Source organism: Acomys russatus, chromosome 5, assembly GCF_903995435.1.
Source record: "Acomys russatus chromosome 5, mAcoRus1.1, whole genome shotgun sequence".
Classification (NCBI taxonomy): domain Eukaryota; kingdom Metazoa; phylum Chordata; class Mammalia; order Rodentia; family Muridae; genus Acomys; species Acomys russatus.
Genome location: NC_067141.1, coordinates 76,501,548 through 76,523,354, shown reverse-complemented (window position 1 = coordinate 76,523,354; position 21,807 = coordinate 76,501,548). Strand labels below are relative to the sequence as shown.

General features: G+C 40.7%; 1 protein-coding gene across 1 annotated transcript in view; it reads right to left on the bottom strand.

Moving 5' to 3' along the window:
* Positions 1-21,807, bottom strand: part of Atrnl1 (attractin like 1) — a 552,888-nt gene that overhangs the window by 399,705 nt on the left and 131,376 nt on the right. Inside the window, exon 21 of the mRNA XM_051146856.1 lies at positions 14,892-14,944. Within this exon, the coding sequence (XP_051002813.1) occupies positions 14,892-14,944 (53 nt within the window). The remainder of the gene's footprint in view (positions 1-14,891; positions 14,945-21,807) is intronic.

The window sequence follows — 21,807 nt, the reverse complement described above, 5'->3', positions numbered from 1 at the left end:
AGAGAGAATCCTGACATACACTCGAAAAGAGCTTTATAAAAAGCAAGAGTTGGGTGAAAATACTTTGCACATAGTATTAACTTTGTCATTAAATACTAGTAACAATTCAAGTATAGTGAAATATAAATCTGTGTCATGAAGCAACAAAAATATAATATAGACATTCAATTTACTATAAATCAAATAAGTAACAATTACACTGCACAGACTATCCCTATCAAGCTGTACAGAAAGAAATAAACTGCACTGTTTTTCATGTAATCAGGATGCTCTATTTTGCCTCAGAATTTCAGAAATTACATGACTGCATCATTAGGGTATTTTGAATAACTAACTACCTGGCATTTGAAACACGGACCTTAATGGCAATAACTTAATATGCTCTAAATTTTCTAACAGAGTGGAGTAATGATCAATGAAATTACAATCTAACATGTTTTGAGTTTATACAAATGGATATAATTTAAAAGTATATCTTTCTATTGAATTATTGAACCATTCCTATGCTAAAGAAAAAAGATATAAAGAAATAAGAGAAGTCAAATTTTTAACACATGAGTGACCAGAGTTGTAAAATAAGAGACTATCACATATTAAAAAGCAGTGTACAGCTGGGCATGGTGGCGCACGCCTTTAATCCTAGCACTTCTGAGGCAGAGCAGGTGGAACTCTGTGAGTTCGAAGACAGCCTGGTCTACAAAAGTGAGTCCAGGACAGCCAGAGCTCTGTTAAACAGAGAAACCCTGTCTCAAAAGAAGAAGAAGAAGAAGAAGAAGAAGAAGAAGAAGAAGAAGAAGAAGAAGAAGAAGAAGAAGAAGAAGAAGAAGAAGAAGAAGAAGAAGAAGAGAAGAAGAAGAAGAAGAAGAAGAAGAAGAAAAGGAGGAGGAGGAAGAGGAGAAGAAGAAAGCAGTGTATGTCAAATATATGACAGAAAGTATCCTGGTGGATAAACTAACTATTCATATAATGTGTAATGTACAAGAGATAAATTCACAATATATGTAATAACCAAGAAAGGAAAATAATCTAATGTTCCTCGACGAAAAATATAGTTTATTTAGAAGCATATTGCTCATGCACAAAAAAAAATTAAATAAAGTACTGGTATCTACTATGTTTGAAATTTAAAAATATCACACTAAGTGTTTAAGGTTGCAACTAATGACAAATCATTTCATCATTTCATATGAAGAATTCACAGAGACAAATCCACAGAGGCCAATAAAAGCGAAATGATATCTAAGACCTGGGTAAAAGGAATCGGATACAACCACTAAAACACAGAAGTCTTATTTTGAGAGAATGAAGATGTAAGTTAGAAAATGGGGTTGGTTAAGTAACTTTGTGAATATTCAAAACCCTCCTGAGCTAAACTGTGACTATAACATCAAGGGCAGCTCCAACAGTTCTCAACAACTGTAGACAACCAGGCCGTTACACGTGTGTGTGTGTGTGTGTGTGTGTGTGTGTGTGTACATAATCACACAAACAAGTAATTATTTACAAAGAAGTACTACTATTTACAAAGAAGTACAGTCAATTTGGCACAAGCTAGGGTCACCTGGGGAAAGAAAACTCAATTGAAAAAATGCCTCCATCATATTGGAATGCAGGCCAAGTCTGGGGGTGGGTATTCTTATTTAATGACTGATTTGAGGAGAGCTCTGCTCGTCGTGACCATCCCCTCAACAGGTGGTCAGCTGCTCAGCAGGCTGGACAAGCCCTGGATCAAGCAAGCAGAGAGGCAGCATCCCTCCAGGTGTCTGTTCCAGGTTCCTGCCCTCACTGTCCTCAGGGAAGGACTACAAAGGTAAGCTGAATAAATCCCTTCCTCCACAGGTGGCTTTTCCTCTTGATGTTCATTACAGCAATAGAAACCCTGACTGGCCCAGATGGCCATGGTACTTGCATAACAATAAAGACCAAAAGACATAATGTGAGGCCATAATTATTTATGGAAATGTACACTCAGGAATGCTTTTCAAATTCAAATGTGGTGATAATAATTTAAGGGGTAAAATATCCTAAAAATATATGTTCACATGTATGCAAGAAATGAAAGTAAACAGAAATACAGAAATGACCCAGAAGAACTGGAGAGATGGGTCTGCCACAGGGGCCTAGGCTCAATTCACAGCCCCACATGGAGGCTCACAACTGTCTGTCACTGCAGTTCCAGGAGATCTCATGGGCTTTCCGGGCTCCTCAGGCATTGCACACAGGTGGTGCACAGACATACATACATAAAATAAGTATTTTAAAAGAAAATAGCACATAAATAAAAGGCAATGAATGACAGTACAGAGATGATAGGAAGTATAGCTATTTTAAAATTATTAAAAAGAAAACATTATCTTGTTATGTCTACAGCCAGGCTGTTTACTAAAGGTGTTTAAAAAAACAAAAAAACAAAAAAAACAACAACAACAACAGCCCGGTGGCACTGGCACATGCCTTTTATCCCAACTTTTGGGAGGCAGAGGCCAGAGAATCTCTGTCTTCAAGGCCAGCCTGGTCTACAAAGTGAGTTCCGGGACAGCCAAGGATACACAAAGAAACCCTATCTCAAAAAAACAAGCTAAATAAACAATAAATAACCATTTAAAGTGATGTGGCAAGCACACACACATAAACACCCACAGCTTTCATATCAGGGAGTTATTATATTAGCATATAAAATTAATAAATAAAACACTTTTTTGAGACACTTTTTATGTGACAGCCCTCGCTCTCCTGAAACTCGCTCGGTAGACCAGGCTGGCCTCAAAGATCCACCGGCCTCTACCTCCCGAGTGCTGGGGTTAAAGACATAATGTGAGGCCATAAAGGTGTGCATCCCCTCTGCCAAGACCCCCGGCTAAATACAACACTTTAGTTTATTATACCTAGCCAGGTAGACCCACTAGCTGGTTACAGGTAAGTATATAGAAAACCATGACTTTTAAATTCTAATGCATATCCAGAAACTTGATAGGCACTATTGTCATTTCATACAGGCTATCTGAAGATGTTTATAACTTCCAACAATATAATTTATATTTCTAATAATTTGTGTTTTGAAAACCTTGCATTTTTTAAATTGTCTAGTCTACTAATAATTATAAAGATGTATGCATGTTAAATTTCTATTTCTTCTATAATTATTGTGGTTTCATCAATCTTTGATCCCCATATTAGGCTTCTTTTGCTATCTGTGTATTTCAGAAGTATAATGTATGGCCGACCAATGCTGCAAGGTTGTCATGAAATGTGCAAAGTATTTTAAACTAAAGACTTCTTTTTTTTTTCCTTAGATTCAAATTTATTTAAAAGACTTCTTAAAAGGAGATAAGTTTTGAGTGTGTATCAGAAAACATATTAAGAAGGTACAGATGTGTTACAAGGAGGAAAATACTTTGTGTTTACTGTGTTGTTTTTGAAGACTACCACACCCATATGTTCTGTGGCATGACGCAAACAGAGCGGTGGTGAGCTAGAACCCTCGTGCCTCATAACTACAAAAAGCTTGAAAGGAAACACATTAAAAGGGTGAGCACACTGAAAGAAAACTTAAATAGACGGAAGAATCTCACAGGTGTCATTAATAATTTTGAAAAACATACACTCATTTAACTCATTATTAATCACCAAGTTAGGAGATGGAAAAGTGCCATGAATTGATTATTCATGTTGCCCTTACGAGTGGCATGCATGTCTCGCTATGGGAGGACAGACAGTGTGAAAGAAGGGATACACGGCAGGCAAATCTTCATGAAAAGACAGTGATACCATGATGGGAGGGCAGACAGTGTGAGAGAAGGAATATCCAGCAGGCCAATCTTCATGAAAAGATGGTGATGTCATGAAACATAAAAAGTATTAACATGATGTGGTGATTTCTATTCACAAAAAGGTGTATAATTCACCTGCTAAAATTCAACCTAATAAAGAAACTACAGCTATAGAGACGCAGCAAGTATCCAGCACACATCAGGCCCGGTGTGCTTCCAGAACAAAGCAGGAAACAAAGCCCAGACCATCTCTAAGATCATTAAGTGGGACATTCCCCCTTGGACTCATATTTTAGATCAATATAATAATGATTAACAGCAATTTTCTTTGGGCAGAATCATCAGGAATTTTAATTTGCCTTTTAACCTATCTTTTTCTGGAATGGATACGCATTACTTCTATTACTGGGATTATAAACGGGGTGTTTTTAAAGGAATGCACAGCTGGAATCACTTTCTTTAACCCTGATCTTTAATAAGTCTTCATGGCATATACTTACATGAGTAACAGCTAAATTAACATAGCTACGTTCACTTCTGAAAATGAGTTATCTCATTTCTAGTTTGCATATGTGTCTCAGATACAGCCCAGCGAAACTGCAATTCATACAGACACAGTCTCTCATCCTAGCGTGGTGACTGAAGTGCCCAACTCAACCTTCAGAGTGAAGCCTCCGGGGTAGGGCCATCGCTCAGTCCGCGCTGAAGGGGGATCCATGAAAGCAAGCGGTGCTGGCTTGCACAGCGTGGGGATTCATACACAAAAGCAAGTGATGAGAAAAACAAGCTGCGGAGCTTCTGAGACTATGGAATGTTCGTTACACATTTACGGCAACTTTTACTTGACAAAAATCACATGACCTCCAAACATTTTGTTTAACAGGTTTAGTCAGTGAGCATGTATATTTAGCAACGTGCATGCTTATTTATTTATTTATTAAGAATTTACATATGTGTACTACCATTAGGCCTGCCATGAGCATCATACAATTGTACATGTGGAGATCCATCAAAACACGATGCCGTGTACTCAAATTTTCACGTTATATGAGGAAAGTGCAACCGTGAAATAGCTTCACACCCTGTAAGCATGAGTCCAAAATAGAATGTGAGGACTAATGGGGCAGAAAAGTAGCAAAAGCTGCGACCAGATGAAAATTTAGGCTGCTTAGGAATACGCAGATTAAAGCACTAAAGATTCTGATAAAACCAAAATTTCCCCTTCCTATGTAGTGTGGGGCTTAGTCTGGCTACTGCCCAAATGAGCAGGCTCGTGTATCCCAAAGTGTTCGTAACCTTTCCTAAAACCTTGTTCCTGCTTGACCAATAAAAACCTAACACACCTGGGCAGGGCAAATGGGATAGGCTTGGCTGAGGTTCCTGAGCTGGTAGGACTGAGAGGTAATTTATTGGGAGAGGAAGTGGTCAGAAACCGGAGGAGGAAGAGCAGGAGGAAGAAGGCCGCCATGGGTTAAGTGGAGAAGCACATGGCCAGCATGATGGAGGGTTTGGCCCAGATGATGAGCACTAGCAAGTATTTGGGATTATGCATGGAAGCTAGCTCGATAGAAATTATTAGAAGCAGATGGCATGGGATTGGGGCAGGATGAGGGATACCTGCCCCAACATGGGAGGCAGTTTAGGGGGTTAATAGCTGCACTGCCCAGGTGAACCAAGGCTATATTAAAAGATAACAAATGTCAGTGTCTTCATTGATTGCTAGAAGGTTAAAAAAAATACCGCCATAGTAATAATTAGCCCAATAATAAACATTTATTAGGCCATACTTATAAATTAACTGCGACACATAAGTATGTTTTGTGGCAGACACTCTAGTGCCATATGCACAAGTCACAAACTGGGGGATTTATAAGGAAGATGTTTAGGGGGTTCGCATCCCTAGAGACAGGAAGTTCAAAGTACTGGCGACTAGCTTCCACTAGCAGCTTCTGATGAAAACCCAGGGCAGGAAGGAGACACACCCTGTCTGTCGGGTGCTTGATACATCTATCACACCTCCAATACGTGAGAAAGAGCTTAGATCTCTGTCCACTACCAACTCCAGTTCCAGGCAAACAGATAAGAGCATAGTCAAAGAGAAATTCACATTAAGCTCTCTAAAGTTCAAGTAAAAGAAACGCATTAAGCAGACAAAGCATACAGTCCAAAACAAGAAAACTCTTTCATTCATATTAAAAGGAAAAAAAAAAAAACAAAACAAAACCAACCCAGAATTGTCTTGTTAAATGTAAGGACTAATTCAAGTTTCATGTGTTCCCTGTTTCATATGATGCAGCATTCTATGGCACTAAGATTGACATTTGGTATCTTTAATTGGCTGCTATGATAATGTATTAAAATGTTTCTCTCTTAGGCTGGAGAATTGGCTCAGTGGTTAAGAGCACTCCTTGTTCTTATAAAGTACCTGGCACAAGATGTGCATGTGGTGCACAGAGAGATGTGCAGGCAAAAAATAGTCCTTCTCCTTCTCTCTGCCTCTCCGTCTCTGCCTCTCGGTCTCTGCCTCTCGGTCTCTGCCTCTCGGTCTCTGCCTCTCCGTCTCTGCCTCTCCGTCCCTGCCTCTCCGTCCCTGCCTCTCCGTCCCTGCCTCTCCGTCCCTGCCTCTCCGTCCCTGCCTCTCCGTCCCTGCCTCTCCGTCCCTGCCTCTCCGTCTCTGCCTCACTGTCTCTGCCTCACTGTCTCTGCCTCTCTGTCTCTGCCTCTCTGTCTCTGTCTCTGCCTCTCTCTTTCTCATATCCAAACAAGAATATGACACCATACAAACACATATACATGGTTTATATAGATACATATGCTCATAAGTAATGTTTCTACATCTAAGACCTACACATTAACTAGATAGACGTGTACATCCTAAGGGTGGTGGGTTAGCACTAACACACTAGCGGAAGCTAAGCTGAGGAACAGAGATCAATGCTGAAATATAAAAATCACAATTTTCAACCTAGGCACCATATTAGCATCTCAAAAGCTATCCTGAATTCTAAATTGCAGTAAGAGTAACGAAAAATAAGTCATTTGTTAAAAACTAAAGCATACCAAAATGTAAGCTAGTTGAGAAACAGAGTAAAGCGCAGCATCGCAGCTCGGTCAGTAAAGAGCGGGGGCACAGATCACAGCGGGGCCTTGTGAAGCTAATCAGTGCACGCTTGCAAACCCAGCAGCTGAAATTTTCATACACTCAGTCTTTCTTTCAAGCTTAAAGGGCCTTTTGTTACTTTTTACGATTTTTAAAATTCATGTAACCAAAATGCATGTGTCTTTAAAGTAGTGTATTCTTAAATAACCGAGGATAAATTCAGTAAGTCGATGTCGATGGGGACCGATAGCTTTCTCATATGTCCTGACTGAGGTTTTTAAGTTGCTCCCAGCTGTGTTAGGACACGCTGCACTCGGGGTCTGTAAGTTACAGTGCCCACTTGCAGTTCAAATTCGGATCTCAAAGACCAGAGAGTTTTTGTTTACATCCATTCTCAGAGTTTCCTCCCTCCGAGCTGCGCTGACGATGGCAACACTGCCATCTAGTGGGCTACGGCGATTTCTCCGACTCTTCCGAAAGGAAGCCATTGCATGTATTTTGAGAAATTTTCCAATAAATCGGCACTGTGGCTAGTTAGTGGTCAATGCCAAGCAAACACAACGTGATCTGCTTTAGCACAAGGCATGGTAAGAACACCCGTGGCCCCAGAGCTCCAGCTAAACACAGGCAATGAGTTTGGGGCCAGCTTAGACAAACAGTGGATACACTGTGTATTTCAAATGCTTAGCACATAAAGAAATATAGATTTTTTCCCCCACTGATGCTCTTTAAATATTGATTACATTTTATATTGAAAATACTTTATATATGTTGAGTTAAATATTTTATTTGAATTGATTTTACTTATCCATTTACTTTTGCCTATGACTCAAGCTATACTTACATTAGACAGCATTGATTTAAATGTATTTTAGTTTTCAATATAAATGGCTCAAGCATTGATATATTTAAAACTTATAGTGAATGGAATATAAGCTACAGAATATATTAATACTTGTAACTAGTCACCATTTGGTATATATAAAATCTGCACAAAACAGTAAAAGAATAATTTCTAAGAAAAATAGGGAACAAATATGTCCATATAAAACCTAAGAAACAACAGAAAGAAAAGCCACTAGTTGTAATTGAAATATGCTGTACACAAATAAATTTATAATCTCAAAAAACTCCAGTAAAAACCTATCACCTTTAAAGATATTAATGACAAAACTATTTAAAACAAACAAAGTAATGCATACACTAGTAAAACAATCAACAAAGGGAGAAGAGAAATGAAGCCAGGGCTATGCTATTCACCCTCCACGTGAACTCTAGCAACTTGTAACGTAATCAATCATGAGAACAAGTTTGTTTTTATACAAGCATTATAAACAAGAAACACAGGAGGATGAACCCACACACATATGGGCACTTGATTTCTGACAAAAAAGCCAAATCTATTCAATGGAAAAAGGATAGCATCTTCAACAAATGGTGCTGGTCTAACTGGATGTTTACATGTATAAAAATCCAAGTAGACTCATACTTGTCACCATGCACAAAACTCAAGTCCAAGTAGATTAAAGACCTCAACATAAAACCAGAGACATTAAATTTGTTAGAAGAAGAAATGGGGAAGAGCCTAGCACAGGAAACAACCTCCTGAACAGAACTCTACCAGCCCAGGCTCTAAGGTCAACAATTAATAAATGGGACCTCATGAGGCTGAGAAGCTTCTGTAAGGCAGGAGACACTGTCAACAGAACAAAGCGACAGCCTACAGACTGGGAAAAGATCTTCACCAACCCTACATCTAACAAAGGTTTAATATCCAAAACACATAAAGAGCTCAAGAAATTAAATACCACCAGACCAAATAACCCAATTAAGAAATCGGGCTCTGAACTAAGCAGAATTCTCAACAGAGGAATATCAAATGGCTGAGAAACAGGTCAATGGCCTTAGTCATCAGAGAAATGCAAATCAAAGTGACTCTGAGATTCCACCTTACACCATCAGAATGGCTAAGATCAAAAACTCAAGTAACAGCACATGCTGGTGAAGATATGGAGAAAAGGGAACAGTCCTCCATTGCTGGTGAAAGTGCAAACTTGTACAATCACTTTGGAAATCAATCTGGTGCTTTTTCAAAAAATTGGGAATAGGACTCAGCTATTCCACTCCTGGGCATATACCCAAAAGATGCTCCACCACATAACAGGGACATATGCTCAACCATGTTCATAGCGGCCTTATTCATTATAGCCAGAACCTGGAAACAACCTAGATGTCCCTCAGTAGAAAAATGGATAAAGGAACTGTGGTACATTTATACTATGGAATACTACTTAGCTATTAAAAACAAGGAAATTCTGAAATTTGCAGGCAAATGGATGGAACTAGAAATGATCATCCTGAGTGAGTTAATCCAGACCTAGAAAGATACACACGGTATATACTGCTTATAATTGGACACTTGCCCAACAGAGATGTCCCCTGAAAGTCTTCACTTAGCAGGAGATTGGGATACATACTCGGACTTCCTACTGGGACTCCAGGTGAGAGAAGCATGGGAGAATGGGGAAACAGAAGGATCCTGAGGGTCCTAGAAACCTACAAGAAGACCATTAAGGCTGGCAGATCTGGACCCAGAGGGGTTCAGCTCAAACTGCTGTACCAACCAAGGACAATACATGCAGTAAACCTAGACCCCCTATCCAGATCTAGCCAATGGACAGCACATTCTCCACAGTTGTGTGGCATTCAAGCAAGAGTAAGCAGGCTACCAGGATGAGACCTGATAGGCTGTGATCTTATAGTGGGGGAGGAGGACTCCTTCTGTCACAGACCTAGGGGAGGGGAATAGGATGAAAGAGGGAGGGGGAACGGGAAGATCCAAGTGAGGGGATAGCAACTGAGATGTAATCTGAATAAATTACTTAAATAAAAAAATCATCCTACACAGTCACGATAAATTAGTCAATCATCAGAATTTTGGGACTTGCTTTATTTTCAAATTTCTATTCTAATTCCATTATTCTTTTCCATGTTATTTTACACATCTTTCTTCAGTTTTTAAAGCATATTCTCTCATATTGTTTAGGTGCTTATTTTCTCCTTGTTGTCTCATAACTTATGAATTCCATATAATTTTTACCCCAATGTAAGTATATGGTTGGAGCCAATGCATCTTTGAGTATCCAGAATGTTGTAATAATGCAAAAGAGGCTACACTATTTTCCTTAACTCCACATATTTTCTTGGAAAAGATGTGATTGTTTTCTTGCTATCATAATCAATTCATTTTAAACTATGCACCTCACTTTAAATAGATTGCTGAGTCAGCAAACATTAATTGCTGAACTACGCAGACTTTACAATGTGGTAGTCACACCAGTTTGATTCCCTCTGTGATTTGTTTCTCACGATGCTGGAGCAATATTTGTCATATTTACTTAGACAAAAACTGCTTTCTATGCTTTTTTATGTGTTTTACAATTATATATTTATGTTGCCTTGGCCTCTTTTTTTCCAATTTCCTTTTTTGTTGTTTCACACAGAAAATATTTATTTTTTTCCTATTTAGGGTTAAGAAAATACGGTACATAGATACAACAAATAGTATTTTATTCAGCTATAGAGATGATGATAGCATGACATTTCAGAAAAATGAATATGATTGAAGATTACTATGCTAAATGAAAAGTCAAAACCAAAATAAAACCACAACAAAAAAGAAAGAAACATAGGAGGATTTGGAGTAACAAACTTTGTGCCACCTTGCTAGTTAGACTTGGCACACAGATCACCCATGTGCTAAGAACATGAGAGCAGTCGCAAACATACATGCAGTGCACACTCTAGATGAAGGCACACACGGAAATGTTTCTCTTCAATCAAATCTAAACCTCATTAAGCCTCAAGCCCAGCGTCTCTCAGCCTCAGTTCACTGTTTTGCACCTGATGGCTCCTTCTTCTGGATAAGGTATCAGAGCTCTTCCGGCTGCCTGGCAGTACCCCGGCCCGCCCCTGACCGCTGAGCTCCCTTGGTACCATGCCCTCCTCCAGCTGGGAAAATAAATCATTGCCAGACACTGTCAGGTGTGTCACAGTGAACACCAGCACAATAATAAGATTTGGGGTGTTTGCTACGTTATCAATAAAAGTAGAAAATATAAGAATGTACTTATTTACAAGCTTAGAAAATCATCTAAAGGTAAAATATTGAAATCATAAACTCTGGAGATAATAATGTCAGTAAAAAAAATCTTATACGAAATATAGGCAAATCAGCAACAAAATATTGGGGTGGGAGCTCAGAACTCACCACTCAAGGAGTAAAAAAAAAGGATATTTGAAAATGAAAAATTGATGAGCTGGAAAACAAAGTCAGCAAAGGGAGCAAAACTCAAGACTGATTGTGTAAATAGATAAATAGTAAATACATAAAAAACCTTTTAACAAACAATTTAAAAGCACCACAAAGATAGGAATTAAATGATTACTCTTTACTAAGCCCACCATGTGCTGAAGAGATGGCTCAGCTATTAAAGGCTAAGCTCCCAACCAAAATAACAAAAAATAAAACAAACAAACAAACAAACTCATATAGCGTTTCACTAGTATTGCTTTTTAAAGCAATCGTTCAAATTCATTCATAAACGCTAATCCCACAATTCAAAACTATGCATGTAAAGATAAAACATAATCAAGAACTAAGAAAACAACATACAAAAAGATAAACTATATTCACTGATACTTAAATAATCCTATGTAAACTGTAAACAAGTAATAATTTCCAGTATTGAAGTAATATTACTTAAAAGTGTAATTTACTCCAGAACAAAAAGTTTAGTGTTAGAAAAATCCAATAATGAAATTCACTATTTGGTAATAGAAAATAAATAAATAAATATGTGTTCAGAAACAAAAGTTATAATTTCCTACGATAGGAAGGAAGTGGCACGGTTTGATACAAAGAAAATGTAGTGTAACTGCTTCCTGAATAAGGATGTGTGTGACCGTTATGTCAGGGCACATGAGAACAGTAGGCAAACACACTAACGCTGATGTGGACAATGCAGGACTCGGGAAAGAGCGGACAGTAAAGTACAAACAGGAAGACCTGAGTTCAAGCCCCAGACCCCACATAAAACAACCAACACAGGGATAAATCTGACCAAGAAAGGGGTGGGGAGTGTTGGAGGATGGTGTGATGTATTTTGATGCTAATTACTGTTTGCTGTCTGTGTGACCCACCTTCTGCTTAATAAAAAGCCATCCCACCTGGGCAGGGCAGGAGATAGGTAGGGCTTGGAAAGAGGAATTCTGGGAAGAAAAGAGACCTGAGGAGAGGAGAGGAAGGCTGCCATGGGTTAGGTGGAGGAGAAGCACATGGCCGGCGTGGATAGAGAATCCGGCCCAGATGAAGAACATTAGCAAGTATTTGGGATTATGGATGGGAGGTAGCTTGACAGAAGTTATTGGAAACAGATGGCATGGGATTGAGGCAGGGATCCCATGCCTGCCCCACTATGGGACGTAGCTTAGAGGATTGATATCTGCCCTGCGCCAGGTTAACTAAGGCTATTTTAAAATATAACAGGTGTCTGTGTCTTAATTGGTTGCTAGCTGGGCCTACAGATAATACATGTAATTTTATAAAAACAATACGGGAGTGAAAGACATACACAATTAGAACCATAAAACATTGCTAAAATAAATGAAAGAAAATTAAAAAGAAAAAAAAGGCTATTTCTACCAGTAAAGACTACTATAGTAAAAATGTCAATTCACTCAAATCCACCCAAAAAACTGGGCAAAATCCTAATATAAATGCCAATAGATGTCTTATAGACATTTCTCAGAACGCCAAGTTTGTAAATTGAAGTTCATTTAAATTAAAAACGCCTTGTCCGCAGGCCTTTAATCCCAGCCCTTAGGAGGCAGAGGCAGGCAGATCTCTAAGAGTTCAAGGCCAGCCTGATCGACAGAGCTAGTTCCAGGACAGCCAGGGCTACACAAAGAAACCCTGCCTAGGAAAACAAACAAAACTGCCTTTCATTTGACTTCAAGTGCTGCACTTGTCTTTTTCTGGCCTGGATTACCTCGCTTGGGACAACTGTTTCAAGCTCTACCCACTTACCTGAAACTTTGCTTATTCTTAACAGCTGACTAGCATCCCGCCAGGGAAATGCACCCTTCTCATTCTCCATTCATGGCCAAAAGTGGCAGGGCCAGATCTGGGGCTCCCTGAGGAGCCTGCGCCTGAGTTCCACAGCGCTGTCCCGTGTGCATGCTCCCACCAGCCACACCTACACGCCCGCACCCAGCACCAACAACAGCACGTGCTGCCATTTGTCCTGTTGAGCTTGGCTGTTCTGACTGGTATTGAGATGAATCTCCAAGTAGTTTTAAAACCCCAGCACTGAGAAGGGAAGTGGGCACAATGTCCCACCTCTAATCAAGAAGGCATTTGTAACTGATGCCTGCTGGGAAACAAAACAAAAAAAAAAACCCTTTTCTCTGAGTATGACACACTCTGGGGGCCTGCCTTGAAGTAGAGACACAAAACAAATGCCACAGTTTGCTTTTGGTTTGAGGCTTTTTGTTTTGATTTGGGTTTTTTGTTTTGTTTTGTTTTGTTTTGTTTTTTCTTTCTCTTCTTGGTTTCATTTTGTTGTATTGTGGTGGGGGATGTATTTTGTTTGTTTGTTGTTGTTGTTTTGTTTGTTTTTGAGAGGTGGGGAGAGAAAGGAACTAACATGAATTACATAAGTAGGGACAGTAGGATCAAAATATATTGTATAAAAAGAATTTACAAAAAAAAAAAATCTGCCTTTTGAGAAAACTACTTTTTACAGGGTTGAGGTGTATCCAGACATGCAGCACATGCTTTATGAAGGATTTTTGACAAACATAAACTAAGGAAGAACATTTGCCAACTATACATGTGATACATAACTTCTACGTGGAAAAAAGGATCTTTAAGACCTAATGCCGCTTAGTTGGTTTGCTTGCCCATCGAGGCAAACTAAAGTCACCTGGGAAGAAGAAACCTCAGCTAAGAAAATGCCTCCAAGCGCTGACTCCAGCCTTGGAGTTCTCCTGGCTGTGACTGCTGTGAGAGGGCCCGGCCACCGTGTGCACCTCCACTCCTAGGGGGCGCTGATCCCCAGCTTATAGGAAAGCACCCTGACCCAGCCCTGCCGCTGAACAAGTCAAGTAAGCAGCACCTCCATGGGCTCTCCGCAGCTTCCTGCCTGACTTCCTGCCCTGACTTCACTCAGTGATGGCGCTTTACCCTTTCCCCACACACGTGGCGTTTTAACACAGCAATAGAAAGCAGATGGAAACAACCATGAAAATAAATCACTTAGAAAAAGTCAAACGCTTCAAGTGACATAATAAACACATAATAAACCACTATTGTTAGTGACGAATGAAATGCAAATAAAATAAATTAGATTTCATTGCATAACTACCAGAACAGCGAGGATTAAAAGGCTGACTGTGTAAACACGTTGAGAGACACGGAGGAATGAGACCCTGATGGGATGACCATTTCCGAAATCATTTTGGAAATGACTCTAACAAAGCTAAACAATCACACGGAAGCATCGCTGATGGGAAACCAGCATCGACCTGGGGGACGATGGGAAACCAGCATCGACCTGGGGGCGGTCAGAGCTGTCCCTTGTAAATAGCCTATCATAAAATTCTATTTCTTCAAAAAATTTTAAGTACTACATTAAAATTATAGAAGTTTGTTTGAACCATACATTTTGTTTCTGACAGAATATATGATTATCTTACTGTTCACTGTAGGAATAGACACCAAGCACTTAAGAGAATACTGCAAATAGACATTAATTAGCTTTCTAAGCAACAGACAGATAGGGGAGTATAAAGAACTACAAGTTTTAGGAATGTTATAAATATAATCTCAAATAAATTAAAGTAAAATCATAAATATGTGAACCAGAATAACTTAAATAGTAATAAAACCATAGGTATTCATTTATCTACAACTAACACTATAGATCAATTACTGTCAAAGAAAACATTAAAATACTTACAATAACATGTCCCCCTGAGTGGGTTACCAACATAGCGATTTTCAGAGTCACATCTGTAAAAACATAAAAGATTTATTCACTACTAAGTAATGTAAAGTGTTAAAACTGTATCACATAAATGAATTTTTAAAAATAAACTCCCAAAATAATTGCAAAGAAAACTGAAAATAAGTAGGCATGAGTGAATAGAAAATGCTTGTGAAAAGTAATAAGATCCACATAGACAACAGAACCTAACATTGGTCAGACAGAGTCCGACCCGGAGCTTCGGGAGAGGCACCACCCCCCACTCACAAGACAAGTTCACAACAGTCTGAAGAGGGACACAGACAGTTTCAAGCAGAAAAAAAAACCAGAACAATCATAAAACCCTATTTTCTTCATTGTAATATTATTTGAAATTAAAATATTCTCTCTATTTCATACAACAATGAACGTTTATTTTTAAAAGTCACCCTCAGAGTCCATCCGTTCTCAGCCCCTGGCCTGCACATAAGTGCACACTCACAACCATGCATACATGAGCACACACATAAACATGCATGTGCACGTATCACACGTTCATATTGTGCACACATACACAGGCTCGCTCAGTTGCGTTGAGAAAAGTTTTTCTCTAAATCAATAGACTCAAGCAAAATGGACTAATATGATCTAAAATCAAGAGCTGGAGTTTTGGGCTTTCATTATATTACAAATGAATACATATCGAGACTCAGACCCACAAACTCTAAGTCAAAGACTTCAAAATATAATTACCTATGACAGCGGAAAAAATTATGATTCTTTTTAATTTTTGTTTTCATGTCCAGAACAAAACTATCAGGTCAGACAGACAGACAGTGTTGATCTGTATAATCCTATTTCTTGAAATTCATGTGCAAAATAAATTGTACAGAATGCATGCCCCAGAGGAACTGTAACCGGGGAACGTTGTGAAAAGAGGGGTACAAAGGCTGTAAGAGCCAGAAGATCAGGGGTTCGCTTTAGTCGAGCCGTCCACTACTGTCAGACACTTCACCGTACCGTGTCACCAGGACAACTGCTCAAGCGTGACCTTCACAAGCACACAGTGGGCACGTGGGAGTGATGACTGCCTCAGTACAGGGGTGTGTTACATCCACCCCCACCAAAGCACCTTCCGCAGGAAAGGGTTTAATTGGCTCACACTTCCTCATTCCTGCTCATCGTGAAAGGAAGTCCACACAGGAGCTCAAACAGAGCTCACACCTGGAGGCAGCAGCTGAGGCGAGGCCATGGGAGGGTGCTGCTGGCTCCCCTGGCTTGCGCAGCCTGCTTCCTTATAGAACTCAGGCAGGGCCACCAGCCCAGGTGACGCCACCTATTATGTGAGTTCATGAAAGACAATCTTCTAAGCATTCAGCGTTTAACAATTGCCAGCCAGGCTCACAAGCTTTAAGATGCCCTACTGCCTCCAGCCTGGTCTTACGGAGGCATTCTCTCAACTGAGGCTACCTTCCCCCATGTGAATCTAGTTTATGTCAAGGTGGCATAAAACTATGAAATAAGGCAGAGAAGAGTCCACAAGGCCTCAACCCTACACAAGGGACTCCACACGAGAAATGCAGAGGGCAGGCAAAACAGTCCCCCCAGGGAAGAGCCCACCAATGGGTTAACCAACACCAAGTGGTCAGCCATGAAACATACTACAAGTAATGTCACACAGGCTGAGCGAGCTATATTTAGGAGCATGTACACACGCAATAACAATGAAAGAGAGGCCGTAAGTTTGAACGAGAACAAAGAGGGGCGTACAGGAGGGGTCTAGAGGGAGAACAGGGAAAGAGGAAATGTTATAAATACATTAATCTAAAAAAAATTTTAAGTTAAAGTGAAATATAAATACAAAAGGAACTAAATAGAGGAGCTTCATATTTAAATTAAGTTTTAGAAAGTTAGAGAAACCTATGAAAAGTCTTTTTATAGAACAGTTCATTAGAAGAGGGGTTATATTACATTATAATGCAAATGTATGTTAATAATGAAAAGTTAAGCTGAAAAGTAGGCTAAATAATATTATACTTTGGATGCATTTTAGCCATGTGCTTGCTATTTTTATATTTGAGACCTTAAAGATATTAAAAGACACTTCCAATCTCTCTAAAGCAATGTTCTTTTATTAGAAAATCAAAAAAAAAGACCAGACCAGGCTCATCTAGCAAAGGTAGGCTAATCTGGCAAACACAACTGTCAGGGCATGTGGAGGTCTCCAGGTTCTGACAATGTTCAGAAGCACGCCCATTAAACACCTCAGCATCTTCTTCCTTTGACCAGGCATGATTCACACAGAAAAACAGTCACGGCTGAAGCTGCAGTTTACCATCAGCCAATGTTACGATTGAGTTCTAGGAGGATTTTCCCCATACTCTGCCCTCTGGCTGTGGAAAATGATGGCCTTCAGGTGCCATCACTGAAGGCTTGCTTATGGTCACAGCATGCTGTCAGTTCACGTAAGGCGTGTTTTCTAAGCAGTATGGCATTTGGCAAAAGCCAGCCATGTCTACACGCCTCACATGTGCTAGGCTTTCCTACTTTCAAGTGCTAACATTATTGTGTAAACCCTGGTGCTTCTCCCCAACTACACACTATCCCATCTGAGCGGTTTTGCCTCTCAGTGGTTCCTGTAGCACCTCAGCTGGATGACTGCGCCGTGTGCCATCAGAATCTTGGCATTCGGTGCCATCTGACAATCACAGTCAGATAGCTCACCATGAAGTTCTGACATCCAGAGCCAGTGTGAAGAGCGAGCAGAGGACTGAGAGGGCCCTGGGGGTATATACTGTCTTAGTGAGCGACAGCAGGCAGCCTTAGTCACAGAGCAGAAAATAAGGACAAATCCGCTAACTTAGGACTGCCATATGGAACTGTGGGTAAAAACATGTGCTTGGAAAGTGTGATGACCTCAGAGAACACCGACCCCCCATTTTGGCACTAACTATCTGACATCACCTGGCAGCAATTGGAAATAAATGACTAGCCTTGACATCGTCAAGAAAACAAATATCAGTATAACTGATCTATAAACACACATGCATATAAATATACACACATGCATATAATTTTAAATTTAGGCGCCACACAAGATAGTGCAAGGAAATCCAGTCTTTGTGAGTCTGGCTTATTTCGCTGAGCACAGTGACGTCTAGCTGCATCTATTTTCCTTAAAATGACATGATTTCACTTTTCTTTGTGGCTGCATGAAATCTGTCCATCTGGGCTGCTTCCACTTCCTAGATACTGTGACTCATGAGCTAATGAGGGTTAGGGTTAAAGATTTGTATTAGTCAGTTTACAAGGGTGAAGGCGACATCCCCTCCAGGTCTGTACACCCATGAGCAGACACTGGGAACACTAAGGCCACGTTTACTTTTCTGTATTGCTGTTCCCTACACTGTTTCCACTTCTGTCTGCTGTCCTCTTATTCCATAAAAACGTTATTCCTCCTTCAAACGCCAACTCAAGCACCCTGTGCTGGGACCTTCTTCAACCCCAGGAGCTGTCAAAACAGTTAATACAAATAAAGGGTATATGCAAATCATGGCCAGTGCAACAAATGACTTGGATAGGAAAAGACACAATATCCATTTGGGAAGTTTACAAAAATACGTGACATTTGGTGACATAAAAACAAGCGGAATCTATGCTTGGAAGGGAGGAGTCATGGCTATTCTAAGTCACTAACATAAAAAATCGGACTGTTTTATTATGGTGGTAGAACACTAATACCATGAAAGGTGCTCCGGGAAAAAAAATCATGTTATCAATTTTCCTGACTAATATCAAGCACTAATCTAATCACTATTTGCATATTCAGATGACTATGCCTGCTTCCTAATAAAAGCATTTTCCAATATAACTACTATATAGCAAATAATTGTTTTTAAAACGATGACCTCATTTTATTGCCCCATCCAAAAGTCTAAAATGTGCTGAACAGCCACTTGATATTCCTCAGTTGAGAAGTCTCTCTTTAGATCTATACCCCATTTTTATTTGGATTATTTGATTTTCTGATATCTAATTTCTTGAATTTTTTATATATTTTGCATATTAGACTACTCTATCAGATCTAGAGTGGGTAAAAACCCTTTCCCATTCTGTAGGCTGCTGTTTGTCCTATCGATGGTGTCCTTTGCCTTACAGAAGCCTTTCAGTTTTGTGAGGTCCCATTCATTAATTGTTGGCCTTGTGCCTGCACTATTAGTGTTCTGCTCAGTAAGCTGCCTCCTGCGCGCTTTCTCTTCTGTCAGGTTACGTGGGTCTGGTTTTATGTTGAGGTCTTTGGTCCACTTGGACCTTGTGCAGGGTGATGGATGTGGATCTATTTGCGTCTCCTACAGGAAGACATCCAGTTAGGCCAGCAATATTTGTTGAAGATGTATTCTTTATTCTATTGTGTATTTCTGGCTTCTTTACAAAAAGATCAGGTGTCCATTGGTATGTAGACTTGTGTCAGGATCCTTGATTCGATTCCACTGATCAATGAGTGACCATGCAGCCTTTATTACTATAGCTCTGTAGCGCGGCTTGGAGTCAGGGGAGGAGAGACCTCTGGAAGTTCTAGGAATTTCCAGATCATTTTCGCTATCCTGGGTTTTTAATTTTTCCATATAAAGTTGAGAATTGTCTTCCCAAGGTCTATAAGATTGTGTTGGCGTTTTGACGGGGATTGTGCTGGACCTGTAGATTGCTTTCAGTAAGATGGCCATTCTCACTATGTTAATCCTACTGATCCATGAGCATGGGAGATCTTTCCGTCTTCTGATATCTTCTTCAATTTCTTTCTTCAAAGATTTCAAGTTTTTAATCATACATGTCTTTCACTTGCCTGGTTAGAGTTATTTTATATTTTATATTATCAAGATATTTTATATTATTTGAGGGTATTGCAAAAGGGGTTGTTTCTGGATTTCTTTCTCAGTCCATTTGCTATTTGTATATAGGAGGGCTCCTGGTTTTTTTGAGTTGGTAAATGCAAATCAAAGCTACTCTGAGATTCTATCTTACGCCTGTCAGAATAGCTATGATAAATAACCCAAATAACAGCTCATTCTGTCAAGGATGTGGAGCAAAGGGAACACTCCTCCACTGTTGGTGAGAGTACAAACTTGTACAACCACGTGGAAATCAATGTGCCTGTTCCTCATAAAATTGGGAATTGATCTACCTCAAGACCCAGCTATACCACTCCTGGGAATATACCCAAAAGATGTTCCACCGTACCACAAGAACACTCGCTCAACTATGTTCCTAACAGCTTTATTCATAATAGCCAGAAACTGGAAACAACCTAGATGCCTCTCAATCAAAGAATGGATAAAGAAAATGTGGTACATTTATACAGTGAAATATTACTCAGCTTTGAAAAGTGTGGGAAAATATCATAAAATCTATAGGCAAATGAATGAAACTAGAAAAAGTCATTCTGGGTGAGGTAATCCAGACTCAGAAAGACAAACGTGATATGTGCTCACTTATAAGTGGATATTAGCTGTTAAGCAAATGATAAACAAGCTACAATCCAGTGACCCAGAGAGGTTGGGTAAAGAGAAAGGCTCTAAGGGGGCCATGGATCTTCCAGGAAAGGGGAAATAGATTTTGCAAGTAATGGGAATGGAAATGGGAGCAGGAAGGGCCAGGTTGTGGAGGGATGGAGGGAGGAAGTGCAGGGAGAGACAACTGGACATAGGGGACATTCGGTGAGTGATTTAGAAACCTTGTGAGGCGAAAACTTCCTGGAGTCTATGAGGGTGATCCTAGTGAGGACTCCAGCTGTGTGACCAGGTGACCCTAGTGAGGACTCCAGCCTAGTGACCAGGTGACCCTAGTGAGGACTCCAGCTGTGTGACCAGGTGACTCTAGTGAGGACTCCAGCCTAGTGACCAGGTGACCCTAGTAAGGATTCTAGCCATGTGACTAGGTGACCCTAGTGAGGACTCCAGCTGTGTGACCAGGTGACCCTAGTGAGGACTCCAGCTGTGTGACCAGGTGACCCTAGTGAGGACTCCAGCCGTGTGACCAGGTGACCCTAGTGAGGACTCCAGTCGTGTGACCAGGTGACCCTAGTGAGGACTCCAGCTGTGTGACCAGGTGACCCTAGTGAGGACTCCAGCTGTGTGACCAGGTGACCCTAGTGAGGACTCCAGCCGTGTGACCAGGTGACCCTAGTGAGGACTCCAGTCGTGTGACCAGGTGACCCTAGTGAGGACTCCAGCTGTGTGACCAGGTGACTCTAGTGAGGACTCCAGCCTAGTGACCAGGTGACCCTAGTGAGGACTCCAGCCGTGTGACTAGGTGACCCTAGTGAGGACTCCAGCCGTGTGACCAGGTGACCCTAGTAAGGACTCCAGCCGTGTGACCAGGTGACCCTAGTGAGAACTCCAGTCGTGTGACCAGGTGACCCTAGTGAGGACTCCAGCTGTGTGACCAGGTGACTCTAGTGAGGACTCCAGCCTAGTGACCAGGTGACCCTAGTGAGGACTCCAGCCGTGTGACTAGGTGACCCTAGTGAGGACTCCAGCCGTGTGACCAGGTGATCCTAGTGAGGACTCCAGCTGTGTGACCAGGTGACTCTAGTGAGGACTCCAGCCTAGTGACCAGGTGACCCTAGTGAGGACTCCAGCTGTGTGACCAGGTGACTCTAGTGAGGACTCCAGCCTAGTGACCAGGTGACCCTAATGAGGACTCCAGCCATGTGACCAGGTGATCCTAGTGAGGACTCCAGCTGTGTGACCAGGTGACCCTAGTGAGGACTCCAGCCTAGTGACCAGGTGACCCTAGTGAGGACTCCAGCTGTGTGACCAGGTGACCCTAGTGAGGACTCCAGCTGTGTGACCAGGAGACTCTAGTGAGGACTCCAGCCTAGTGACCAGGTGACCCTAGTGAGGATTCCAGC